This window comes from Suricata suricatta, chromosome 8 (assembly GCF_006229205.1).
Source record: "Suricata suricatta isolate VVHF042 chromosome 8, meerkat_22Aug2017_6uvM2_HiC, whole genome shotgun sequence".
In the NCBI taxonomy this organism is placed as follows: Eukaryota; Metazoa; Chordata; class Mammalia; order Carnivora; family Herpestidae; genus Suricata; species Suricata suricatta.
Window position 1 is genome coordinate 46,565,251 of NC_043707.1, and position 25,325 is coordinate 46,590,575.

Here is a 25,325-nt window from a genome sequence, read left to right on the forward strand (position 1 = left end):
ATTAGATTTCACACTTTTTGTTCCTGCTGCTCCCTGCTCTGGCCTGGACCTCATTTGCCAGATAGGTTTTTTTCCTTCCTATGGGTCCTTCTCTGGTTGGTTGAGCTAGGCATCGGCAATGAGTTTTTACCACTTCAACATTTCAGTTAAAACTGTGAAGAACACTCCCATGTCTTTGCCAGAAAACACGCATTCCTTAAAGATTGGGCCACCCACTGCTACTCAAAATTATCATTTAAGGAAACTGTTGTCGGGTTTCTGGATGTTACAGGTTGCCAAGAAATTATCCTTGAAGATGAATGAGGTGGACTTCTATGAGCCATTCATGGAGGAACCTATTGCCATCCCTGACAGACCTCACACAGAAGAGGAGCTCATGGAGTTTGTGAAAGAGCACCAAAGGTGCCCCAGGCAGCATGCAGGGGCTGGGGGTGGGCAGGGGGTGGTCCAGGGTCTGGGGAGTGGAGAAGAACCTCTCGGTGCTAACATTCTGAGCCTCCCAAGAACAACAACCTGGGGTTCCTACCCCAGCAGAACTGACGACAGTAGTATGGCTCTCATGGTCATTGATCAGTCAGGCAGGGAAGATGCTACCTTTTCTAGATATGTGTCTACACCTGCAAACAGGGTTAGACCACCTCCCCATAGTCAACAAATCCCCCCTGAGTCATAGTAAGATACAAGTCAAATCCTACCATAATAACAGTAGAGATTTAGTGACAGCCAAATACCAAAGACCATGCTAAGTGCTTATGGAAGCCATTTATCTAATATTCAACATTATGGAGTAACTGGTAGTATCACAATTTTCCAGATCAAGGAATTGGGCTACGAGCAGTTACATAACTTAGCCATTTTATACATAGAACTTCTGGGAAGGGAATATTTGATACCACTTAGAGTCGCTCTAGCACAGATCAGCAAACTTTTTGGGTAAAGGGCCAGAGAATAAATATTTCAGGCTCTGTGGGCCAGATGGTTTCTGTTGTAATTACTCAGCCCTACTGTTGGAGTGTGAAAGCAGCTGTAGACAGTATGTAAACGAATGGGTGTGGCTTGTTCCCTGCAAAAGCTTATTTCTAAACACAGGAGGCACTGGCTGGATTTGCCCACAGCTATAGTTCGCTGGCCCCTGCTCTTGAGGGATGGACAATATTGAAATATGAAACATGGCAGTGGGGTCACCGCCTCACCACCCACCTTCCCCAACACATACTTGTGTATGTTCATTGAACCTGGAGCACTCTGATTGCATCACCTGGTCGGCCTGGTCCCCACAGGGAGGTGGCATTTGGAGGAGCAAACATCAACATGTCCAGCACTATTTGCCAACATTCAGAAAGACATAAAACCAGGGCGCCTGGGTGGCTCAGTTGATTGAGTAACCAACTTCGGCTCAGGTCATGATCTCATGGTTCGTGGGTTCGAGCCCCGTGTCGGGCTCTGTGCTGACCTCTAACTCAGAGCCTGGAGCCTGCTTCAGATTCTGTATCTCCCTCTCTCTCTGACCCTCCCCTGTTCGCACTGTCTCTCTCTGTCTCTCAAAAATAAATAAAAAGCATTAAAAAATTTAAAAAAAAAAGGACATAAAAACCATGAGCAAAACAGAGTTTTACCTGTGCTTCTGAAACATCCCTAAAGAGCTTTTGAAGGGTGACCCAATGATAAGACGATGCAGTTCTGGGCTGGAAAAATGAAGACTTCTGTTTTCTCTCCCAGGTGTCCTCATTCTGGGCCCGTTCTGGGCTCTCAGGAGTGGCCCCTGTCTGTGGGGGAAGGAAATGGCTTTTGCCCAGGGAATGAGCCAACCCTGAGCCCTCTGACCCACTGCTTGTAATCCTTGGATCAAAAGGGTCTGTGAAAAGGCTGGGAGCTTCAGGCTCAGCTCCCTGGTAGAACAGCTCTATCTCCTTAGGCGAGATTTCTAGAGCTCTTCACGCCCTTCATGCTCTTGCAAACGAGCCAGATCTCACTGCACATTTCGCTGTGCTGAGGCTGTGGTGTCTGCTTGGTAATCCCTACTCAAAGAAGCTCGTCTTTGTTTTGTTTCAGACCCACCCTGCGTCGCCTGCGCCCTGAAGATATGTTTGAAACATGGGTAAGAAAGTGGCAAACTCTGTCTGCCTTGTTAGACACCATTATGTTCCCCAAGAGGGGAGTCCCCAAACTTAAATCAAGTTTTATTTTGCTGGAATGGATGTCCGGAGGGTGGAGTATTTGAAACGTGGGCAACATTTAAATTAAGTTAAATAAAACCCAGTTCCCCATGGACTCAATTGAAGCCTCTTTGGTACCTCCCACTAGGCAAGATTCTTGCATCTCTGAGTTCACTTCCCACAGTGACTACTGGCTTTTGTTCACTGGCAACCAGAGACCCAGGCAATATCATGGAAGGAGTTCAGGCTGTGGGGTCGTAGAGACTTGGGTTCAAGTGCGGGATCTGCTACCTGGTAGCTGTCCATCCTACATCAAGTTATGTTATCCTTCTGAGCTTTACTTTGTTTCTGCTTCTCAAATCAGAGCTTTTTGTAAGGATGAGTGGTACAAAGAGCCCAGAACCTGTAGGTTATTTGGCCAGTCGACAGTACCTCCTTTCATAAATATCAACTCAAGGCACTGGGAGGCACTAAATCAGATTATCCCGGGTCTGTGTCATAGACAATGCGTCACGTGGGTCAAAAAGATTTTCAGAAAGATGGTCATTGGAGGTGCACCTCCCCCTACCTCTGCTTCATAAAAAAATCCATAAACTATAACAACTGAAGTCTGTGGAGCATTTTTCAAAGCATGTATCCTCTTAACCTAGATATTTCAACAGTTCCAAAATGTAATGTAGAACAAGTTGTATTAACTTCATTTTACATGGGGCAACTGGTGATCCTATGGGTTAAGTTAACTGCTCAAGGATCCATAATGAATACACATTCGATCTTGGGACTTCAATTTAGATCATTTGGAGCCAGATCTCATGTTCTCTTCAGTAGAGTTCCCTGGGGGAAGCCATGTCCCCACAAGGCACCATTTTGTCAGGGGCTGTTGGGGGAGGGGAAAATAATTACCGTGGAAGCCTTTATTTATTTATTCTTTAATTCAGAGTCTAAAGTGACATGAACAGAACCATGGAGTAACTTGACACTCTCTGTTTTACTGGCTGGTAACTTATTTGTACGTCTGAAGGCAGAACAAACATTTCATAGAACACTAACGAGCAAATACTCCAGTCTAGAGGGGTGGCCTATTAAATTGCCACCTAGCACTCTGGCAACATATTTTCCTACTGTTTAAACCTTTCAAAAATTTAACCTCTTTTTTGTTTCTTTTTGTTTTTTAATTTTTTTTTTGTATATTTCTTTTTGAGACAGAGAATGAAAGGGGGAGGGGCAGAGAGAGAGGTAGACACAGAATCTGAAACAGGCTTCAGGCTCTTAGCTGTCAGCACAAAATCCAATGCCAAGCTCGAACCCACGGACTGTGAGATCATGACTTGAGCCGAAATCGGACCCTTAACTGACTGAGCCACCCAGGTGCCCCCCAAAATTTAACCTTTGAAAGGTCTTGTTACTAGATTTAAAAATAACAAAAGAGTATAAGAGTGCTTTAAAAATAATATTCCTTTAAAATTATGTTTACCTTTTACTTAAAATAATTTCAGACTTACTAAAAATAATGTAAAGAATCCCATGATCTGTTTACCAGATTCCCCATATGTTAGCATTTTATCTCATTTACTTTATCACACACCTCTGGACAGTTACAGATACAGACTTTTTTTCCTCCCTGAACTATGTGAGAGTAAGTAGCAGATACAACTCCCCTTACCCCTAAATACTTCAGGTGTTTCAAGGAATTTCTCTCATAACCGCAGTCTACTTACCAAAATCAGAAGATTAGTAAAATTCTATTTCATCTGTGGACCTTATTCAAATTGACCAGTGTCCCACTTGTGCCCTTTATAGCACAAAAATATATACACACACACATATTTTTTTTTTTTTTTCCTGGCCCAAGATCTGATTTTGGATCTCACACTGATACTTTGTTGTTATGTTTCTGTATTTGTCTTTAATCCCAACTAGGCTCTTGGTCTTTATCTTTCATGACACAAAGTATCTTTTTTTAAAAATTTTATTTTATTTTATCTTATTTTTGAAAAAAAAGAGAGATTGCACACAAGTAGGGGAAGGGCAGAGGGAGAGAGAGAAAATCTTAAGCAGTCTCCATGCTCAGCATGGACCCCGACTCAGGGCTCGATCACATGACACTGGGATCATGACATGAGCTGAAACCAAGAGTCAGATGCTCAACTGACTGAGCCACCCAGGTGCCCCACAGTACCATTTTATTTTATTTATTTTATTTTTTAAGTTATTTATTTTATTTTTTTTAATGTTTATTTTTAAGAGAGAGAGACAGACAGACAGAACATGAGTGGGGGAGGGGCAGAGAGAGAGGGAAACACAGAGTCCAAAGCAGGATCCAGGCTCCGAACTGTCAGCACAGAGCCCAATGGGGAGCACAACCCCGTGAACTGTGAGATCATGACCTGAGTTGAAGTCGGATGCTCAACCCACGGAGCCACCCAGGTGCCCCCACAAAGTACCATTTTAAAATGAGAACAATTATCACTGCTCTGTTCTGCTATGGTCTCTATTCTTAGTTCTTTTTATTTTCTTCATCCCTAAGAGATGCCCTGACTTCAAGCCTTTTCTCGCTGACACAGCATATCACACCCACGACACCACGTGCCACAGCACAAGAACCTGTGTCCTACCCCTCCCCCTGGCTGCAAACACCCCAGCACCCCACACTGGCCACTAAAAATGCTCTCTCTCAGTATATGAGAGGCAAGTGCTCAGGAAGAGTCCACTGTCTGGTTTCCCTGGAAGTCATTCTCTGCTTCCTTTCACTTAAGGGAAAAGGTAAGTTAGAGCCTTCTGCTACAACGTAACAATGACGGTGGTATTTCCCACATTACTATATATTCAATTGTTTCCTACTCAGGAAAGGGCTGTGTATTAAACCTGGTAGAGGTGGGGCACCTGGGTGGCTCAGTCGGTTGAGGGTCCGACTTTGGCTCAGGTCATGATCTCACGATCTCATGGTTTGTGGGTTTGAGGCCCTGTGTCGGGCTCTGTGCTAACAGTCCAGAGCCTGGAGCCTGCTTCCAATTCTGTGTCTCCCTCTTTCTCTGCCCTTCCCCCACTCACTCTGTGTCTCTCTCTCTCAAAATTAATTAAAAAAAAATTAAACTTGGTAGAGGAAAGGGCAGCTAGACGGGTTTACTTCTTTCCTGCACCCCATTTCGAAATACCCGCATGACTTCCCCAGAGGCCATAGGCAGACCTGACCAGCCCCCAGGCTCCAGCTGGGGAAGGAAGCCAAGACAGACCCTCTGGCATCATCTTACCATCCTTAAAGAGGAGGCATCAGAGGGATTTCTGGGGCACCACCCTCCATGCGCCTTCCCCATCCACCTTTGCCCATCTAGGAGAGCTCTGCTCCAAAGGACAGCATCTCCATGGGCCACTTGACTGCAGCAAATTAAACTACAGATGCTGGAGAAAGTGACCAGTTAATGAACTTGGAAACCTTTAATTTCACCACCCACTTCCCTAGACATCACGAAATAAACAAGATAGAAAAGCAAAGTCAAGCTAAAGCAACTATTGGCCTTTCTCTGTCCCCAGTTGTGAAGGGTTTTAAAGCAGCAAGCCATAAAAAACACAGAATTGATTACTACTAAAGACATTGGTGGGCAGCAATTCTTGCTGTGTATAAATCGAATAGCTATTTGTGTATTTTGAATATTCAAAGAATAGCAAGGTGGGGCAAGGCAGTCCAGGCTGAGTGCTGACCTGTCCCCTCCTCTTTGACACTTCACCTTCCAGCTGGCTTTCAGCCCTGGCAAGCGGTCAGAGTCCTAGGCAAAAGCCCACAGGGTTGGAAGTCAATAGTTCCTTCTAAAATGATCCTCTGTCTGTGACAGTAACAAAGTAGTACTTCTAAAAGGGGGGCCGGAAGTCTCCAGATAAGCCCCTGGGGCATTCCATTGCACCAGGGAGCCTGTAGTTTTAGATCCATGTTTTTTTCTTTGCATCTCTCCACTCAACAAGAGTTAACAAACATTCAACAGAACCTAGAAGGAAACGGAGCAAAACAGGAGCAGTGGTAATTTATCTGGTTAGTGGGTAACTGATGTTTAGTTTCTTCTTGAAATCTCTAATATTTTCTATGTGTTTAGGATTTTGATCACCATATTCTTTTTTTAAGTCAGTGGGCATTAATAAGAACCTATCACATTGTACTTAGCACAGGGGTTATAAAAATGGGCATTGCTGATGTGTCCTTACAAGTTCAAGCAAATTAAACAGTCTCAAAACACACAAGACCAATCCAGTATGCGGATGCTATGACAGATGGACATAGAAAGTGAAAGAGAATTCAGAGTAAAGTATTCACCAAAGTAATTCTAAATCTCCAGTTCTTTGGGGGATCTGGGGGCTCGGTCACATTACATAAAGGCTCCTTATCAGCCTCCTTTAACTTAAGAGTCACTAATCTGAGTCTGAAACGCCTGCACACCCTGCAGGGACTCGGGGAACCCATTCTGCTGCTATAGGTGATGTCAAGGAAGAAAACCTTTTCCTCTACCGCCCTCGGTTTAGTGCTGAAGCCCACAGACTAGCATGATTTAATAGATTTAATGACCGATTTATGCATAGGAGTTTACAAGGAAATATGACTCAAAAAGGGGCTTATATGTCATCTTAATTGGAAATGGAAGAGGCAGGAGGCACTTCTGGGAGAACAGGTGACCTGTTAGAAGGTTGAGGAAAAAGAGAACTCATGGAAAAACAAATGACTTTTTTTTTTTTTTGGAAAGAGAAATGGGCCCTTGGGGAATAGATGGGAGATTTGATAATTTTGTGATCATATCTATCTGAGAAATTAGAGCTACTCCTGGGGAGCGGGTGTATGACAGTTGAGTTCGTTTGGGCGGCTCTGTTTTTAGGTAGGGAAGGGATTTCAGGAATTCTTATGCCTTCAGATCAAAGTAATTTTTATGCCACAGTGGTTTATTCTGGACCCCTTCAGTGAGAAAGTACAGCATGTGGGGCCACACAGAACTGGCTGGAATCCCAGTCACTTAGGTAAGTGCTTAAAGAATAGCACTAAGTAGGAATAAGACAGTCATTCATTTGAGATTTCGAAATGATGTACTTACAAAGTACTGACACAAAAATGGCAAGCGGCAGCAGATACTCTTGTTGCCATTTTAACCATATTTGTTATTTGTAAGGCACAACCCTGTCCCTCAGAGAGCTTGCTATCCAGCTGAGGAGGGAATAATGGTTAAAAAGATAGTTTCCAAGGCAATGTGATCCGAAGACAAAGGGGTGATCTGGAGCAAAGGCTGTGGGGTTAGGAGAAAGCCCCTCGTGCTCTGAGCCCTGTGAGTGGTCTCCTGGTCCTTCCTCACTCATGGACGTTGCGTTCTCACGGACCAACCCTGATTTCTAGGTTTGCCCGTGGACTCTCGCTCTGTGAGTTTATTACTGAAAACACCTGGCATCCGACATGCACCCACTTCTTTGCGAGTGTAAAGTACAGGGCGGCGTGCTGAATCTTTGAGCCCCACCAGCCCTCCACCCGGCACCGTCTTAGGCCTGGGGAGTGACAGCCGTATCATGAGCAGCCTCTTAGCAAACCAATATAGATTCTTAATTCCAAAACCAATTTCCAAACGCCTTCTAGAAGCGCACACAGAAATGAAGCCTGTTTCACAGAGTTAATGCTGCTCACTTCCACCCGATGGCAGGAGACAGAGGCACAGGACCACCTAATGAGAACTGATCAGGATATTCTGTTTGGCGATAATAGCAAATGTAAAACAGTCAAACCTCAGACTCTCCTTCTGGTTGCTGTCGGATTTGTGTAATAAACTTGCACACAGACGGGCACCCACACATATACATCTGTAAAATTCAATTCCCCTGGGGCATCTGACCAAACCCAGGCCCACTCTCTTCGTTTTTAACAATAATATTTTCCATTTAATCTCTCTTAGAATTTTTGGAGGTTTCGTCCCTTCCAAACTCAAACGGAGAAAAAAATTAGCATTTAGATAGGATTGCACCGCATTAAAATCAATTGAAATGAAAGCGGGGATTATGGGAGGATTGAGCTGCCTGGAGTTTTTTCTGTAGGATGATTCTGGTGTGTTAGCCAGGGTGCCTGGTGACTCCCTTTCATGGGCATTCACTCGGATTTTCCCCAGTGCCTCCTTCTTCTGCATCTTCCTCTCCATGATTTTTGGGAAATTACGGTTCTCATGACAGAGGGTCCTCCAGAGCTCCCGTTCTTCCTTCAGTGGGATGAACTGATGCGAAGGAAATACAAGTGTATGGTCCTTTCTGTCCAGGACCTAGAAATATGGAGTGCCACTTGCCCACAGATGTGAAATACTGTCTGGAGTCTTGGCCTGGCCCCGCCCTCCAAGCCACGCCCACCTGTCAGCGTCACACCCTCAGCTTTCATTAGCCCCCAAATCCACTCTTCCCACTGCCTCCCACGCTCTAGAAAGGCGTTACAGGCCTTTACTGCTTGGGCAAGCTGTGAACTCAAGCAGAAAGGACCCCGAGGAAGGAACCTGGAAAGTGACAGTCAGCAAGGCGCCCTTTACTGACTATCCAGGTTCTTCAACAGGAGGGGTGTTAGCAGAGAAGCCCTACACTTGTGTATGATTCTTATGTGAACGGAACAGACCCACTTCCTAGTTTACCGAAGAGTCCTGTCTGCTACCAGTTTGGGGCCGGTTTCCGGGTCCGTCAGCACCATTCGGAGTTCCCATAATTGCTGGGTCTGGTGGTGAATTCTCAAAACACAGGCTGACAACCGGGTTTACTGAGCTGGGTGCAGAGTGTATGTTGCCCTGGGAGCCCCTGGAGAGCCAGACTCACATTTGTTCCTCCTTTTGCTTTTTACTGCGGCTCTCCTGGACCCAGCAGCCCACGGGAGTGAGGCCCATTCAGTGCTGATGTCTCGTGTCTAGTGGGTGTTTTACTGTCTCGCCAACCCATTTGTCAAACAGCATGCTGCCTCCTCCCAGTTGCTCCTCGGTATTTCCTTCTGTACCATGCACCCCTCTGTTCCCCGCCTCACGTCCACTGCCCCTCCACTGCCTCCGGCTGTCCATTTCCATTCCAGCCTCCCCGTCTGTCCTCGACTTGCTCCTTAGAATGTCTCCACCTGGGGGTGTAATGTTTGATTCTTTTCTCCTCCAGGAAGATGATTTGAACGGGATCCACATTGTGGCCTTTGCAGAGAGGAGTGACCCAGGTAGGAAACCCCCAATCTTGCAGTTGCACCTTAAGCAAGATCTTCCTTCTCACCTCTGCCAGCCCTCATTCCTTTCTCCTCCCTCTTTTCCGGTCTGCAAGGCCACTGCAAGATATTGGGCACCCCCTGGTGGTCGCCTGTTAGGTATGAGTTCATTTTCAGTAGTGCTCGCGGCTCAAAGATGTGGGTGGATCAGAACCTCATTCTGTTTTGCTTAGCTGGCCAAACTAGGAAGGAGCACTGAGTGCTGGGGAGGATATAAAAACATCCTAGCTTTTCAGTGTGTGTGTGTGTGTGTGTGTGTGTGTGTGTGTGTGAGAGAGAGAGAGAGAGAGAGAGAGAGAGAGAGAAGGAGAGGGAGAGAGAGAGCTTCTGTTCATATTAAAAGTTTATTTACCGGTGTTGTGATCTAGCCTATATAAATAACAATCCTACATTAGAATTACAACAAACGTACCCTTTGGTTTGTAAAATCCTCTCTGTGCTTGGGAAACTTCATAGAAAATCTTCCCTCAAATAATGAGAACTGGACAAAACTAGCAGTTAATTTCTAAAGTGCAAAATGACTCTGAGTAACTTTGTTTTATTTTGGAACCTGGATGACTATTTCCTGGCTTTGCTCTTTTTTTTTAATTAATTAATTAATTTTGAGTGGGGGGGTGGGGGCAGAGAGAGGGAGAGAGAGAATCCCAACCAGCCTCCATGCCGTCTGCACAGAACCCAACCGTGAGATCATGACCTGAGCTGCGATCAAGAGTCAGACGCTTAATGGACTGGGCCTCCCAGACGTCCCTTGCTTTCACTCTTTTTAACATCAGTGAAGGGTGAACCGCAAGGGGAATCAATACTGCTGGCAGTAAAATGCTAGGTCCCTTTGGCACTGTTCTGTGGGATAAAGGGTCCCCCAAGGGAAGGTGTAAGTGGGCATTCAGGAGTGCATCTGGGGAGACCTGGCAAATCCAGACTGCAAGCAGAGAAGGCAGGGGGCTCCATTTAGGATGGCTAAACAGCCAGGCCTGGGGCCATGGGGTGCCCGGGCAGGGGTTCCAAAGCTGCCCGTGCAGGGAATCACAAGCACGTGGGGCCAACTAGAACAAGAAACCCATCATTTCACAGAGCTCTGAGGGAGTATTCATGCGCCACTGGGTCTGGGAGCCGCTCCGGGTGATGTAGAACCATGGCATTTGCCTGGGGCCTCTGGTATCGTAGGAGCCAGGAAGCTCCGGGAAGCGGAGCCAACTTCTCAAGAGGGCACAAGGAATTAATGGTAGGCCATGAGGGAGCCAGGGATTGTCTTGGCCATGAATGCGTACCTGGTCCTTGTGCGGCACCTTGACGGATAGCAGGTGCTCAATAAACAGCTGTCAGGAGGGGATCAGATCAGCACAGGACTGACGGAGACTGAGCCCTGAGACTTCACTGCCAGGTCGTCAATAGATTATCAGCCTGCATAGTTCTTACAGACCGAATCCTAAATGTTCTATACAATTCTTAATTAAACTTGAGAGATAATTCATACATGATATAATATTCACCTTAAAATTTTTTAATGTCTATTTATTTTTGAGAGAGAGAGAGAGAGAGAAAGAGTGGGGGCAGGGGAGGGGCAGAGAGAGGAGACACAGAATCTGAAGCAGGCTCCAGGCTCTGTGCTGACAGAGATCATGTGAGGTCATGACCTGAGCCGAAGTCAGATGCTCTAACAGACTGAGGCACCCAGGCGCCCCACAATATTCACGTTTTTAAAGTGTGTGATTCAGTGCGACTTCAGTATATTTACAGAGCTGTGCTCTAATTCCGGAATGTTCTCATGCCTTTAGAAAGAAAACCCACGCCCATCAGCAGTGTCTCCCATTTCTCCTCCCCCAGCCCCTGGCAGCCACTACTCTACTTTCTATCTCCATGGATTTGGTTATTCTGGGCATTTCGTAGAAGTGGAATTATGTAATCTGTGGCCTTTTATGCCTGGTGCCTTTCGCGTGGCCTAATGTGTTGGAGGTTCTCCGTTATGTAGCGTGTATCAGTAATTCACTCTCTTTTAGGGCCAAATACTGTTCCACTGTAACAAAACCATATTCAGGCTCCAAATTACTGAGGGTCCCCTCCCCTCTCCTTGAATGTTGACTGATGTCTCAGTTTTCCCATCATTGACTTGCAGAATCAAAAAAATTCTTCCAGGATATCTAGTCTTTGTCTGAGAAAGAAATGCCAGTATGCTACCAGCCTCTCTCTACAGTTTCTGGCTACCCCTCTGATCCCGGAGGAGAAAATAGCAAAGGAAGCTAATTGCCCAGGGTTTACAAGCTACAATCAAACAGTGTTGGATCCCTGGTGTTGTGTGAACAGAGATGGAATTGCCACAGCGGTAGCCGCTGGCCAGACTCCCGGTGGGGGGAGGGGAGCTTCCTCCCCCCCAACTCTGCCCCACCTGCCCCCTTCCAGGATTGTGGGGAAGCCTGTCTGGCTCTCTGGAACAATGGAACAAAGAGGCCTCCAAGAAGTTGCAGGAACCTGTTTGACGGAGATTGCTACTGTAATGAATCAAGCTCCTGAAACTGCTCCCGCCCCCTCCCTGCACAAATATCCCTGGGCCCGAATCTGTGTCTCTCCCCGGAGGAGCCCAAGCTGGGGCTTGTTCCTGAGGAGCCGGAAGAAAGAGGGGGCGTGGGGGCTCGAAGCAGATCTTTTCATCAAGGGACGGCCTGGCCCACTCAGGGCTAGGAAAGGGAAAGACTTTTCTGCCGAAGTCCGGACTCTGCGGCTAGTCAGTCATTATCCGAAGGTCACTGATGTGGAACCCGCGGCTGAGAGGCCTGGCGGCAGCACTAGGAGTTTCATTCCTGCCCAGAAGGCGGTTCCTCATTTGCTTTTCTCTTGCTAACAAGCTGTAAGTGGCCAGTTGCCCCAACCAAACCCATGCCCACTGGCAGAAGAAAGGCCATACATCCAGGAAGGGCATACGGGTCTCCTTAAGGAGCTAACAGTCTTGAGGAAATGTGCTGTATGGAGAGGACTTCATGTGGTCCCTAAAGCCACTCTGCGAGATAATGCGTGATTATGGGCAACCCAGCTCCAATCAGCAAAGCGGGTTTTAGGAGCTAAATGACCCAAGTCACTTGCTGTGCCTAAGCCAAGATTCAAATCCCAGCAGGGCTTTCTTGACCTCTGAATTCGTCCTGATTATGATGAAGACGGTCATGATCACTTGTCTGCTTAGGCAGCAGAGCCCCATGTGGGCGTTCCAGGTTTTATTCCCATTTTACAACTGAGGAAGCTGAGGCCAAGGGAGGTGACCTGCCCGGGGTGGGGCGGGCGCGGGGGTGGGGGGTGTTGAAGGTTGGGGAGCAGAGCAAGAATGGAGCAGAGAGAGGGCTGTCTGGCTTCCCAGTCCAGCAGACCTTGCTGCGGCATGCAGCCCCTCCCACTTACTACCTCCTTTGACCTCCAGGGACCATTCAGCTGCCCTCCTGCCTCTGCTGCCCTTCCACCACCCCCTCCACCTCCACCATGTGAAAGCCCCGGGAAGTTCCGAAGTTCCGTAGTGTGCTCCGATCACAAGGTGCGCTGAAGATTCCTTGCAGGCCTTTTGGACACGGTGCTGCTGAGCACACTACCGGCCCTGCCGGCTGCCTGGCCCTAGACAGCTCTGACTATGCCTGTGATGCCGCTGCACCACTGAGATGGGGAGGGGCCTGGGGAGGGATGGGCAGGGAGAGCTGGAGAAAGGGGGAAGTGAGAGGAGAGCGCCAATTAAGGGAGGGAAGTCAGCCATCCTCCCTCCCGCTGTGGCTGTGCACTGATGTTCCCAGATTTGGAATACAACCCTCTATCCTGGGCCCCCAGGCGCTCTTCTCCTAGGACCCTTCAGACACCGGCACCTGGGAGCTTGGTCCTCAGACTGCAGTGGCTGCTCTCTGGGCCCTAGAAGGACAGGTTTGAAAATGAACGTCTCTCCTCTGCTGCCCCCAGATGTGTCTGCATCAGGCTGACATCTTCTTTATAACACCTGCTGAAACGTTTGCAGACTGGCGTTTCTACATGAGCGCATGCTGGATGGATATCCTCCAAGGGCCGGGGAGCATTCGCACTAACAAGCTGGAAACACAAGGACCGGCTGCAGTGCGTGCGCTGATTGGCCCGGGAATGAACGTCTCCAAGCTCCGTTTCAACCCTGGATTGCAACCGCCTGGGGTTCTTATAAAATGCTTTTGAGACCGACTGTCGCCAGTAGGAGTGCTGACTGTGGATTTGAGCTTCCAGATGTAAATCTGATTTAGCAAACTTTTTCGGGTCCTTGCTAAGTGCGAACTGTGCCTGTAATCTTCACAACAACCCTATGTACGAGGTATGGTCCTTAGCATCTTCCCCGATGTGCAGATGAGGAAACAAACATATGGAGAACTTAAGTCATGTCACCAGGCCACATAGCTAACAAGTGGTAGAACTGGGGCTCAAACCCAGGCCCCAAGCCCCTGGGCTTGGCTCTGAGATACACAGGTCTCTGCCAGACAGGGCCCTGGCTCCTGTCACTGCCGGGACTGGCCTGGTACTGGTCCCCCGGGGCTTGATGCAGCCTCATTCCCACCAGATCCTCCCTGCCTGGGAGGAGGAGAGCGTAATCATCGGTTTCCCCTCCCACAGAGCTGTGATTCCCAGAGGCCTCTTGGCTGCCGTGGGAAACCTGGGTCCGCAGGAGCCCTCAGCCCTGGGTCATGGGACTTCAGGTTCCACGCCCGTGTGGCAGGGAGGGAGTCACAGTTCTCACAGTGCCAGGTCCCTCTATTTAGGTAGATCTCTGAGACCCCAGTCACACTCAGGGAGATGGCTGAGTTGGCCAACCAGACACACTGGGGCTGGGAGGAGGCAGTGGCCCTGTCCAACTGCCCCAGAGGATGCCACCGCCATGCTGTTTTCTGGAGCCCCTTGCTTCCCTACTGTGGAAGCTTTCCCACTCAGCTCACGAATCTCAGGCACAATGTTGAGGAAGGAAGATGGCAACAGCTGTGACCTCGGAAGGGAGACGAGCAGGGAAATGGCTCTAGACATGCAGACCAAACACCCGAGTTACAATCCCGGTTCTGCCACTGACTCTCAGGGGACACCAGGCGAGCCACATACTCTCCCTGTGTCTCAATTCCATCCTCTTTAAAATGCAGATAGTAAAATCTTCCTAACCTCATCAGCATCAGATGTGAAGGTTAAATGCAGAGGGGAGTCCTGTAGTTTTGGTGTCTAAATAACTATTGGCCTCCAAATCATAGAATAATATTTCCTCCTTTTTAAAAATCTAGCTTTTAAAAAAATTGTGGACTATTCCTTCTGAAAGATACATGGGAGCGGCTGGGCGGCCCAGTCAGTTAAGCATCCAACTCTTGATTTTGGCTCAGGTCATAATGTCAAGGTTGTGAGATCGAGACCCTCGTAGGCTCTGCTCTGAGAGATTCTCTCTCTCACCCTCGGCCCCTCCCCCATGCACACAGATGCACACTCTGCACTCTCTCCCTCTCTGTCAACAACAAAAAAAGAATGAATGAAGGATACGTAGTCACAATCTTATAAGGCCTCTAAGCTTAGTGCATTGCTGATGAAGGAGACATTTATCCATTTCAGATCCATCCATTCATTCACATGATTCCAATTGTGGACTCTTCTTGTGGTTTACATTGAAGAACAAAAGTGAAATATGGCTTCCTACACCTGTCTTCCTGGTCAAAAAGGGAGGTTCTATAGGGGTTGTTTCCCTTTTCCAAGACACCTGCATGGACACCTGGCTTACAAAGAAACAGAAGCTCTCCCTAAGAGGAAATTGAACTTGTAACTTACAATTTTAGCAACTAAATGCCTGGGAGACTGATCTAGCTACCTTAACCCAAGCTTTCCCAGTTGCATGAGAATCCATTCCAGCAGGTCTACCTACATTCAAGGCTGGGAATAAAGGGGAGACAATGTGTCTGTCAGGAATATCCAAGTTAGCTTAACGACTTTAAAACAAAGGAGTTAGGGGCGCCTGGGTGACTCAGTTGGTTGAGCGTCCGGCTTCGGCTCAGATATCACAGTTTGTGGGTCTGAGCCCTACATCGGGCTCTGTGCGGACAGCTCAGAGCCTGGAACCTGCTTCGGATTCTATATCTCACTCTCTCTCTGACCCTCCCCTGCTCATGCTCTCTCTCTCTCTCTCTCTCTCAAAAATAAATAAAACATTAGAAAAAAATTAAAAATAAATAAATAAAAATAAAACAAAGGAGTTAAACCTTGCTCTAACCCACATACTGAGGCAAGATTCTCATAGTTACACCCACTGACACAGCCACCCTGAAGCCTTCAGTCATAGAATCATTAACAGGGACCAGAAAGAGCCACCCCATGACATATTGGCTCCCCGTGTAACTTCCCGTGAGCCTGTCTTGTCTACTGCACCGGGACAGGACTGTATCCAACCCACCGCTTGTGCCCAGATCATTGTATTTATTTCCACTACATTCAATGGAGAGATAAATGGTTAGGCTCCTTGTCTTCAAGCAGAAGGATCCAGATGATTTAGGAATAAAGGCTAAAGCTTACTATGTGCCAGGCACCATCTCAGTGCTTTAGTATGAACCCATTGAACCTACAACCACCTTATGAAACAGGTACTGTTATTATCAGCATCCCACTTCTGCAGATGAGGAACCAAGAATTAAGTAACTTGCCCTGAGTCACACTCAAAATGGCAGAACCAGGATTTGGACCTAGGTCGTTTGCCCCAAGGGTCCGTGTGTTTAAAGCATCATGCCAGGCTTCTTCCTCCTGTTCTGTTCTTGAAAATATCCAGGGAGGAGAAGGATTATGACCGTTATGGAATGCATCATCCAGAAAGTCAAAAAGCTGCCCTTGGATCTGGATGAGGTTTCTCTTGCTTTAATGTCAACCTCATTTATCCTTTCATTCTGTGAATGAGTTCTGTGTTTCCTTACTTCTCTGTGGACACAAAAACCTTGTATATTCCTAAAAATAAGCATTAAGCCAAAATTTTCACTTCTCTGGTTTATGTAAAAAATCCCAATCCATTTGATTTTTCTTGCAGGACCCAATTTTTATTCCTTCACTTTTTTTATTTTTATCTCCAAGCCTGCACTAGCACACAGAGTGGGGAAAAGTTCTTGTACATAGCATTCCTTTTTATTAATTCCAACATTCTGTGGGGTTTTCCATCAGAAAACTACAGCACTGTCTTGTGTGTTTAGTCGTAGTTCTGATAACACCCTTGCCCTTTGCAATACAGTGTCAAATTGGCTTCTCTCCTCCCTTTACGGGAGTGCATCTTCTGTATCTCGAATTTAGTTTCTACTTGAATCAGGGTCTGTGTCATTGAATTTCATCCTCTTTGTGAATTTCTGATTTGTCCAGTTTACTTTTTATTTAAAAAAAGTTTATTTTGAGAGAGAGCAAGAGAGCGGGAGTGGGGGGGAGGGGCAGAAAGAGGGAGAGAGAGAATTCCGAGTAGACTCTGTGCTATCAGCAAGGAGCCCGAGGTGGGGCTTGATCCCTCAACCCGTAAGATCACAGCGTGAGCCAAAATCAAGAGTAAGACACTTCATCGACTAAGCCACCAAGGGGCTTTTAAATTTGATTCTTAATCTTCCAGACTGCTTCCTTCTGGCTGCTGGAAGTGGTCATGGAAAGTGCTTCTGGAGAATTCCCCCTTGTCGTCTGTGTATTATAACACAGAACCCACAGATCCCCTGTTCTGTGGCCCAGTTCTGTCCCCAGAGAAGGGAGACGTGGTGTTCAGATAGCAGGGAACAGCTGTGCCACAGATCAGGGAATCTGGGGTTTGCATCATAACAGCCACTCCTCCAGGCACAGGAGTAATATCCCCCAAACCCAACTCCATCCAGTCCCCACAATGACTATGCACTCTAAAGCCTGTGGCCCAGTTCCTCACAGGGGTCTGTCCTAGAAGGGAACTCGTGATCTGTAGGTCTCCCTTGCTAACCAAACATTCGCATTGCATCCCTTTGCTTTTACGAAAGACCTACACTAGTACATGCTTTTGCTCGTGAAAAAAAAATCCAAAGAGGATTTGGGATTTTATGAAAGCGACTTCTTCGCTTTTACAACACTTTGGTTCATAGGAACGTTTTCCTTTTGGATATCAAGGGAAGCCTGTAATTCAGACACTAGCTGGAAAAATCCACCCATGCAGAGCGTATCTCTGCTGGAAATGGCTGCAGCCTCTTGTCTAGGAGCAGTGGCTCTGCTTTCCAGGGAGCAAGGCCTGAGGGCACCCCGTCTGAATCCAGTTAACAGTGTGAATTAGTGACCGTGTTAGTGACAAGACCTGCCCAGGGCAGAATTGCTGGGGAAGGCATGCGTTTTGCCTGGAATGTCCTGGAGACGAGGAAGGGCAGAGGAGGCCCCCCAGTAGCCAAGCAAAGGCTAAGGCTCCCGAAAAGAGGCGAGGCTTGTCAAACAGAGGAGAGCTCGAGGGGTCTGGGACCTTAGCACAAGAAGAAACCTTTACAAAGAAGGAGCAGTTAGCAGACTGAATTAGGAGACGGGGAGCGAGTTGCTTGTAGAGAGGGTGTACATTTCAGGCCACACATCAGCTAGACCAGACATGGAACTTTATTCTGGAACCAAACCTGAATCGTACCCAGTGAGAACTGGGTCTGATCATCGATGCCCCGCCCCTGCAACCCTCACCCCACCATCCCTAGAGGTCCGGTGTCATATTCATCTGGGCTGCACGAGGCCCCCAGCCCTTGTTCCCAGCAGGTTCTGTCCATCCCAGCTGTGGCATCGTCCATGTTCCTCAGAACCACAGAGAACTCGGTGGAGCCCCCGGATTTTTTCTGCCCCCATGCTCCTGCACTGAAGCGTTCTTTGGGAGATTCTGGGGCCTTCTCATTCTCCTGAGTTTCATTCTGAAACAAAGCCTGGAGCCCCTATGCTCTGAGGAGCTGCTGTGTGTGGACGCACATGTACACACTGGCATACATCTGTGCACACGCACACACATGCGCAGACACACACACACACACACACACACAGCTCATTCTCAGGGACTTTCCAGAATCTCAACTCTTTGTTTCTAGTTGGGAGAAGGGCGGGGATGCTGAGGGGTTAGAGTGCGCTTTCTCTTATTAAACATTCTTCCCAAACGTTTTGTTTTTTAGTATAAATTTTATGCTCCCAGTCCTTAAAGGTTTAGGCTTAAATTTTTTTTAATTACAAAAAAATTGCATTCTTGAGGCTCCCAAGGCTTGTCTCTGCTTTTCTTATGAATCATCTCTCCCCTGGGGGCCATGAATGCTGCTGCCTGGATGGGGGAAGGCAGAGCCTACAAGGAAATGGTGAGGGAGGAAGGGAAATCCTATTCACTATCTCAAAGCTGTGACACCAGCTATAAATCAGAAGGGTAGTTTGGAAATTTTAGAAATTCTGGGTTGTAGAAAATTAAGCATCCAGGCTACATGTCCTTGGTATGTAGAGCTCACAGAGGGCAAACTAGTGCTTTCCAAAGAGGGCACGGGGCACTGAGGACCGGGCAGGGTTCCTCTGATCTGGGATTGCACTTGCTGACTCAAGGCTGGTCACTTGTCACATGGAGCCCAGCTTTGAGTTAAGAAGCAGTGACTTCCCTGTGAACTTTTAATTTTTTTTTATTTAAAATTTTTATTGTTTCCTTTGAGTAAGCTGCGTTGCATCCAGAGTGCTCATCTGACTCATTTTTTATAGAATAATCTTGTAATTGAGGGCATGCACCAAATAGGCCTGAGAAACCCTTGTGGAGAAACTGCACTCCCCACTTTTCATGTCAGAAGTCCTGTCTGTGCAGGGCTTACTCAGCTCTCTTGAATCCTGCTTCAGATGGTTACGAGTTCCTGGAAATCCTGAAACAGGTCGCCAGGGACAACACGGACAACCCTGACCTCAGCATCGTGTGGATTGACCCGGATGACTTTCCTCTGGTGAGTGGCTCAGACCCGGGCACCTTCGGCCAGCACAGCCTTGTGCTCATGCTCAATGGGAGCCCCGGGAGCAGGAAGCGGGGTGTGAAACAGGGGGAGCCCTTGAAGAAACATAGCGACCACCCCCATCCAGTGTGGGGGACCTTGGCCCCTGGGGCAACACTGAACTTCACACTGAGACGGTTGGACCCAGCATTCAGCCCCCTGGAGACCAGGGGTGCCTCTGAGCCCCCCATGCGAGCGACTGGGTGAAATTCTTCTACTAACACGTCCATTGCTGTCCCCCTCCTCCCCCGTCCCACCACCTCCCTTGCTATAGCCTCTCTCATGTTCTGGGGGAGGGGGCGCACCGTCCCAAGGCCACCTGAGGGACTAAGTAATTAAAATCAGACCTGAACCTTGTGCATAGAGTTAAGAACTTCGTGGCAAGAAAGGGCAACCTCTGAGAGGGCAGAGACCCTCTGCCACGGCTCTGACATGACATGGTGTTCTCCCAGGTCTTAGCGTCATATCTAGCACATGTTGAATGTATGAGAAAATTAAAGCCCAAACTCTTGCTGCTGTCAGTGACCAATGGCCAGAAACCATTGATTATGCCTATTTTTATTTATTTTTTTTTCATTTGTTTGAGAGAGAAACGGGCGGAGGGAGTGAGAGAATCCCAAGCAGGCTCCATGCTGAGCACAGAGCCTGATAGAGTGCTTGATCTCATGACCCTGGGATCATGACCTGAGCTGATTTTTTAAAATTTTATTTGAGAGAGAGTTATTCTTGTTTCTAAAGAAAATAATAAACAGAATGTGTATGACACACGAGCCCAGTGGTAGTGATAATGGATGTAGCTAGTATACTCTACTGTATGCTTGGACTATAGTAAATTCTTCACAGGCACCATTTCATCTAATCCTCCCGACAACCCTATGAAGTAAGGACTGTCGTAATCCCTATCTGGCAGATGAAAAGAATAGCCACCTGTGAGGTTAATGCTACTAAGCGGTAGACTTGATATTCTGACCCAAGTCCATGTGATGCGGAAGTTTTGTCTGCTAGTCAATGGACTTTAAGTTGAGCTAGCAGCTGGTAATCAGTACACGTTTAGTTGTCATTCGGTTATAAACAATAACTTATCTTCTTCCAGGGATTATCATTTGTTGCATAGGGCATGACGGATCGTACCATGATTAAGTAGTGAAAATGGAGGGGGTTTAGTGAGTTCAAGGGTCCTGAAACCCCATCCTACATACAGAATAAGTGAATCGAAGGCAGAGATGCTCCTGACACCTGAGGCCAATGTCGTCATTCTGGGTGATCGGTACAGTCATGGCCTTAGAAGATCCTATTTATTATAACATTTTTTAGTTAGCCTCTGCCCGACTGCGGTTCTAGTTTGCATGGACTGTTTTGTCAGGCAAGCTTGCAGATGGTCTGCCGCTCTCCCATCCTGCCCTGTGTGTTTGTTTGCCTTGGTTTTCACAAAGGAGAAATCTTTAGACTGTTCTGATTTCTAGGTTCCTGACTATCCCTGGTGCCCATCAGGCCGTATATTTGCCCTGGAGGCTTTCTGCCACTGAACATTTGTACTGTCTTAGCCCCACAGTCCCTGACTCCTTTAGTCCCGCCCCAGTCAGAGATGAGTCCATGTGGATCCCAAGCCTGGCAATGTACCCCCCTCTTACATGGATGGCCCTTCACTACCCTCCATCTCGAGGATCACAGTAGTGCGAGGTAAGGGATTTTTAAACGGGACATTGAAAGAGAAGTGGAGGAAAATGGCTCTCTGATCACACATATACTATAAAAGAGCCACAAGTAATTTGGGAATCAACGTCGGACCATCTCTGTAATATTCTTCCTTACAGCTGTAGAAAATTTTATATTACATGTTTCCATAGTTTGTGTTATGACATCTTTTGCTCATACTTATTTAAAGTGCTTGGGTGCTGAGGCCAAGGCTTCAAGTTCCAAAGTGCCCACAGATGTTTTGGAGACCTTTAATCAATGGTGACCTATGATGAAGGGATGGCAGGTGAGTCCAGCCACCAAACGTGGCTTTAATAGGGAATGTCCTGTCTGCTGTCTAATCTCATTTGTTGTTGTTGTTGTTGTTGTTGTTGTTGTTGTCACTGCTTCAGCTTGTTGCCTATTGGGAAAAGACTTTCAAGATTGATCTATTCAAGCCACAGATCGGAGTGGTGAATGTGACAGATGTGAGTATACCCCCTGAAAGCTTGCTCAGACACCCTCAGCACGTCCTGTGCAGACTGAGCCACCAGGTATAGGAGTCGAGCCTGTCCTGACGTGGAAAATTTGCCAGTATGGCCCAAGCCTAGTGTCTGAGCCTGTCTTGAGCTATGGTTTCCTGGTTCTCTTCCATGGGCAATTCCTCAGAGATGATGGCCATGCTTCCTTGCTTACGGGGCCAGCTGTCCTGTTTTACTGACTATTTGGAACTTTCCACCCAAGTAAACTCTCCTGTAATATCTCCCAAAGCCTGAAAACAAACTCTTTTTATGCAAAGGAACCCACACATGAAGCTTCCATCGCACAGCAGGTCATGGGCAAGGGGGCTACAGGAGAGCAGGAGGAAGACCATATAGGAAGAGGGGCCTCTCCTCACCACGCAGGCGCCATGACCTGAGGGCGGGGAGGAAAGCTGGTGTGGCCGACCGTAGAGCATGAGGAATTCTAGATCTCAGTCCAGACGTCAGATACCACCCCCCGGCCCCATACATAAACAGAAGAGGGCACAAATACAACACATAACAGGCAAATAATAGAGAGAGATGGTCACAAGTCATTAGAGCCCTAATTAATGGTAGTGGAAATGCTTGTGAATGGGGGCCAGTGAGCAATTTTATCCTGTTGCTGGGCATCTGGTCATCTGGGGTATTCTACATTTATTTTCTAAACTGCTTTTTAAGTTGATAATCATAAGTTTTAAAATTTGCTCAAGGTAAAACATTTTTAAGTAAAATAGTAGACGATAAGGTGAAAAGCAAAAGCATTTCCCACTGTCCTGACCCCATTCCTTTTCCTGTCCCCCGAGGAACCCATAGGTCAGTAGTTTCATGGCTGTTCTACCAGAAATGTCGTATACGTTTTTGTTCTTATTAAATAGGTATCTTGGAGATGTGCTTATGTAATCAGAGTGGGAAAATAAACAGTGCAAATATCCTTACAATTCATAATAATACTTGATTTCAATACCCCTGGGAACGGCCCCAAACCTGGGCTGCCTCTCAGCCCCCAGCACTTTCCAGAATGCTTGGGATAAGGAAGGCAGGCAGGGTAGGGTGGGAAGGGGCCCTGCCAGGCAGTGCTGGTGGTCTGGAGGAACTGCTCCAGGGTGGGGAAGCGAGGCAGAAATTCGGGGTGCGGGAGTGGGGTGGGGGCAGGGCTGAAGCAGCTGCCAGTCTCAGCGTGCTTGGCCCCGCCCATTCCCCTGCCAACCCTCCACAGACCTGCCTCCGTCCCCAGAAACCTTTCTGCACAAACCACACACACACACACACATATCTCTCCTTTTATCTTGCACAAGTGCGGCACTACCCAGAGCATTCCGCATTGAGGCTTTTGCATGGAACGGTGTGCACACGTCCCCGATCACAGAGCCGGGCTGATTGGACCCCTCTGGTCTGGCTCGTCCTTCCTGCCCTCGCTCACTCACTCACTCACTGGGTCCCTCGCTCGCTGCAGGCGGACAGCGTCTGGATGGAGATCCCTGATGATGACGACCTGCCCACGGCCGAGGAGCTGGAAGACTGGATCGAGGATGTGCTTTCCGGGAAGATAAACACTGAAGACGATGACGATGAGGATGAGGATGACCGGGACAATGACGAAGATGACGATGACGACAATTCTGATGAGGACAACGACGACAGTGATGATGATGATGATGAGTAGCCCCCCTCTGGATGATGGATGAAAGCAAAATCACAGCTACACACGGCCATGCAGACAGCCCCGGCGCGAGCAGCCCACAGCCCCGGCTGCGGTGTCCGTCCACCTCTTCCCCCTTTCCCAGCCCTTTCCCCATCCCCTTCTCACCGGGAGCGGTACCATTCAGCAAATGTCTCTAAACCCAGTAATCCCACTCAGAGGGACAAGTGGGGGAATTATTGCCACATGGACTGTCTCGAGTGTCTTGGAAAAGCTCTCTTTCTTTGCCAGACCGTCCATCAGTGGTCCTGGCAGTGCTGGAAAATGGTGGTCTGGGGAAGAACAGCCCCCTGACACCGCTGCTCAAGTTTCCTTGTTGTCTTTGATGTGACGGTAACAGGATCAACAGGTGGCAAACTCAAAGCATGGAGTGACCTTATAGTCAGAGCCGGGAGACCTGAAATGAACCCACTTGGCCCCCGTGCCTGGAGCATCAGTGAGGATCCCTCCTCAAGGCAACGGGTTCTCTCCTAGGGAAGGCTCAGCCTTGGAAAGGAGGTTATAAATCAGGTTATCTTGGCTCTGTTAAACTTACTATTTCAAGGGTAGGTGACACCATTATGAGCTCAGATCCAGGTGCTTGGATAGCTCCCGGGAGGCCTTGAAACCCATAGGTACAGACGTCACCATCATTTCTAGTATGTTAGGATGTGGGATGGCGGGGCTGATTTGCTTTCTGAACTTCCCTTTAGGGACAAATCTTGCACTCTGCACGAGGGGGTGGAGGAACTGGAAGGATTACAGGTTTCTAATGTCTTCTTCATGCCCCTGATTGAGTCAGCTGGCCTCCTAACCTGAGCGGGGTTCTGTATACCCTTCTCTGCTCATGAGCCCTCCCATGGGGAGAGAAAGTTGGCTTATCCAGAGGCCAACCAGTGCTCCATTTGTCAGCCCTCCCACACTAGCACAGAACAATAGCTAGAGTTCATAAGGGTGCCTTCCGGCACTGAGAGAATCCCAAAGTGCCTTCAGAACTATCTAGAAGTTACATTGTGCTCGGTAGTTTTAGCATTAAGTGTGCATTATAACGTTCTAATTTATTTTCTCGATCTTTTAACACATGTGTAAGACACTGTGCAAATGCTTTGGAAATAGAGTAATCCTTTTATGGAATAGTAGCCAACTAACTCCGTCATTAAACTTATACTTTGAAAATACTGAGACTATCTTGGAAATCCTCTCTTGGTTTTCCTGATCCTGCTCATTCTCTCCTTGGTTCCTGTCCTACCTCTCTGTTCCTTCTGTTTCCCTTTCTGGCCCCTCTTCCTCTGCCTGCCCTTTAAATGATGGTGTTTCAGCATCTCTTTTGACTCTAACTTCCTTCCAAGGTACAATCATCCATGTCCGGCAGCTGCCACCTATATGCTCATGACCTCCAAGACTGGGTCTCTAACCTTGACCACTCTCTTAGTTTTAGACCCACTCATTCATCTTGGTTTCGATGTTGCACAAGCAATTCAAATGATATAGCAAAACCCCCAACTCATTACTTTCTCCCCTAAACTCCTCCCCCTCTTCATGGAGTCCCGGATTGGAATGTCAAGGTGATCTGAAGGAGCTGCCTTCCCCTCTGCAACCATGGAGTTTTGTGCATACCCCAACCATGGAAATGGTCCTTAACCGAAACACATAGGGGTGCCTGGGTGGCTCAGTGGGTTGAGCATCCAATTCTCGGTTTTGGCTCTGGTTCATGGTTCGAGCGCCACCCTGGGCTCTGTGCTGACAGTGCAGAGCCTTCTTGGGAGTCTGTCTAATTCCCTTTCTGCCCCTCCTGTGCTCCTTCCCTCTTTCTCTCTGTCTCTCTCAATAAGTAAACTTAAAAAGTTGTTTAAATTGTAACACCTATTTACTGCTGACCTTTCACTAAATTGTAGGCTTCTCAGAGGCAAGGGCTTTATTTGCCTTTGTATCCTCGGCACCTCGCACTTTGTCCAGCACAAAGCACCTACTCATCATTTCTTGAATTGGTGGGCGAATGATTGATTAACCAGCCCCAGTGCTGTTGGCTAACAATGCTGACAAGGCCTCCTTGGTTTTATTTCCCCCCCTCACAAAGCAAGGCAGACACTTCCCAAGCTGGACAGTGCTGTG

The 25,325-nt window shown here is 47.7% G+C and overlaps 1 protein-coding gene across 1 annotated transcript in view; it reads left to right on the forward strand.

Moving 5' to 3' along the window:
• CASQ2 (calsequestrin 2) overlaps positions 1–24,392 on the forward strand; it is a 64,215-nt gene extending 39,823 nt beyond the window's left edge. The window contains exons 6-11 of the mRNA XM_029949470.1: positions 272–402; positions 2,053–2,098; positions 9,285–9,339; positions 19,192–19,292; positions 21,425–21,499; positions 22,989–24,392. Of these exons, the coding sequence (XP_029805330.1) occupies positions 272–402; positions 2,053–2,098; positions 9,285–9,339; positions 19,192–19,292; positions 21,425–21,499; positions 22,989–23,198 (618 nt within the window). The 3' untranslated portion in view covers positions 23,199–24,392. The remainder of the gene's footprint in view (positions 1–271; positions 403–2,052; positions 2,099–9,284; positions 9,340–19,191; positions 19,293–21,424; positions 21,500–22,988) is intronic.
• Positions 24,393–25,325: the final 933 nt, after the last annotated feature.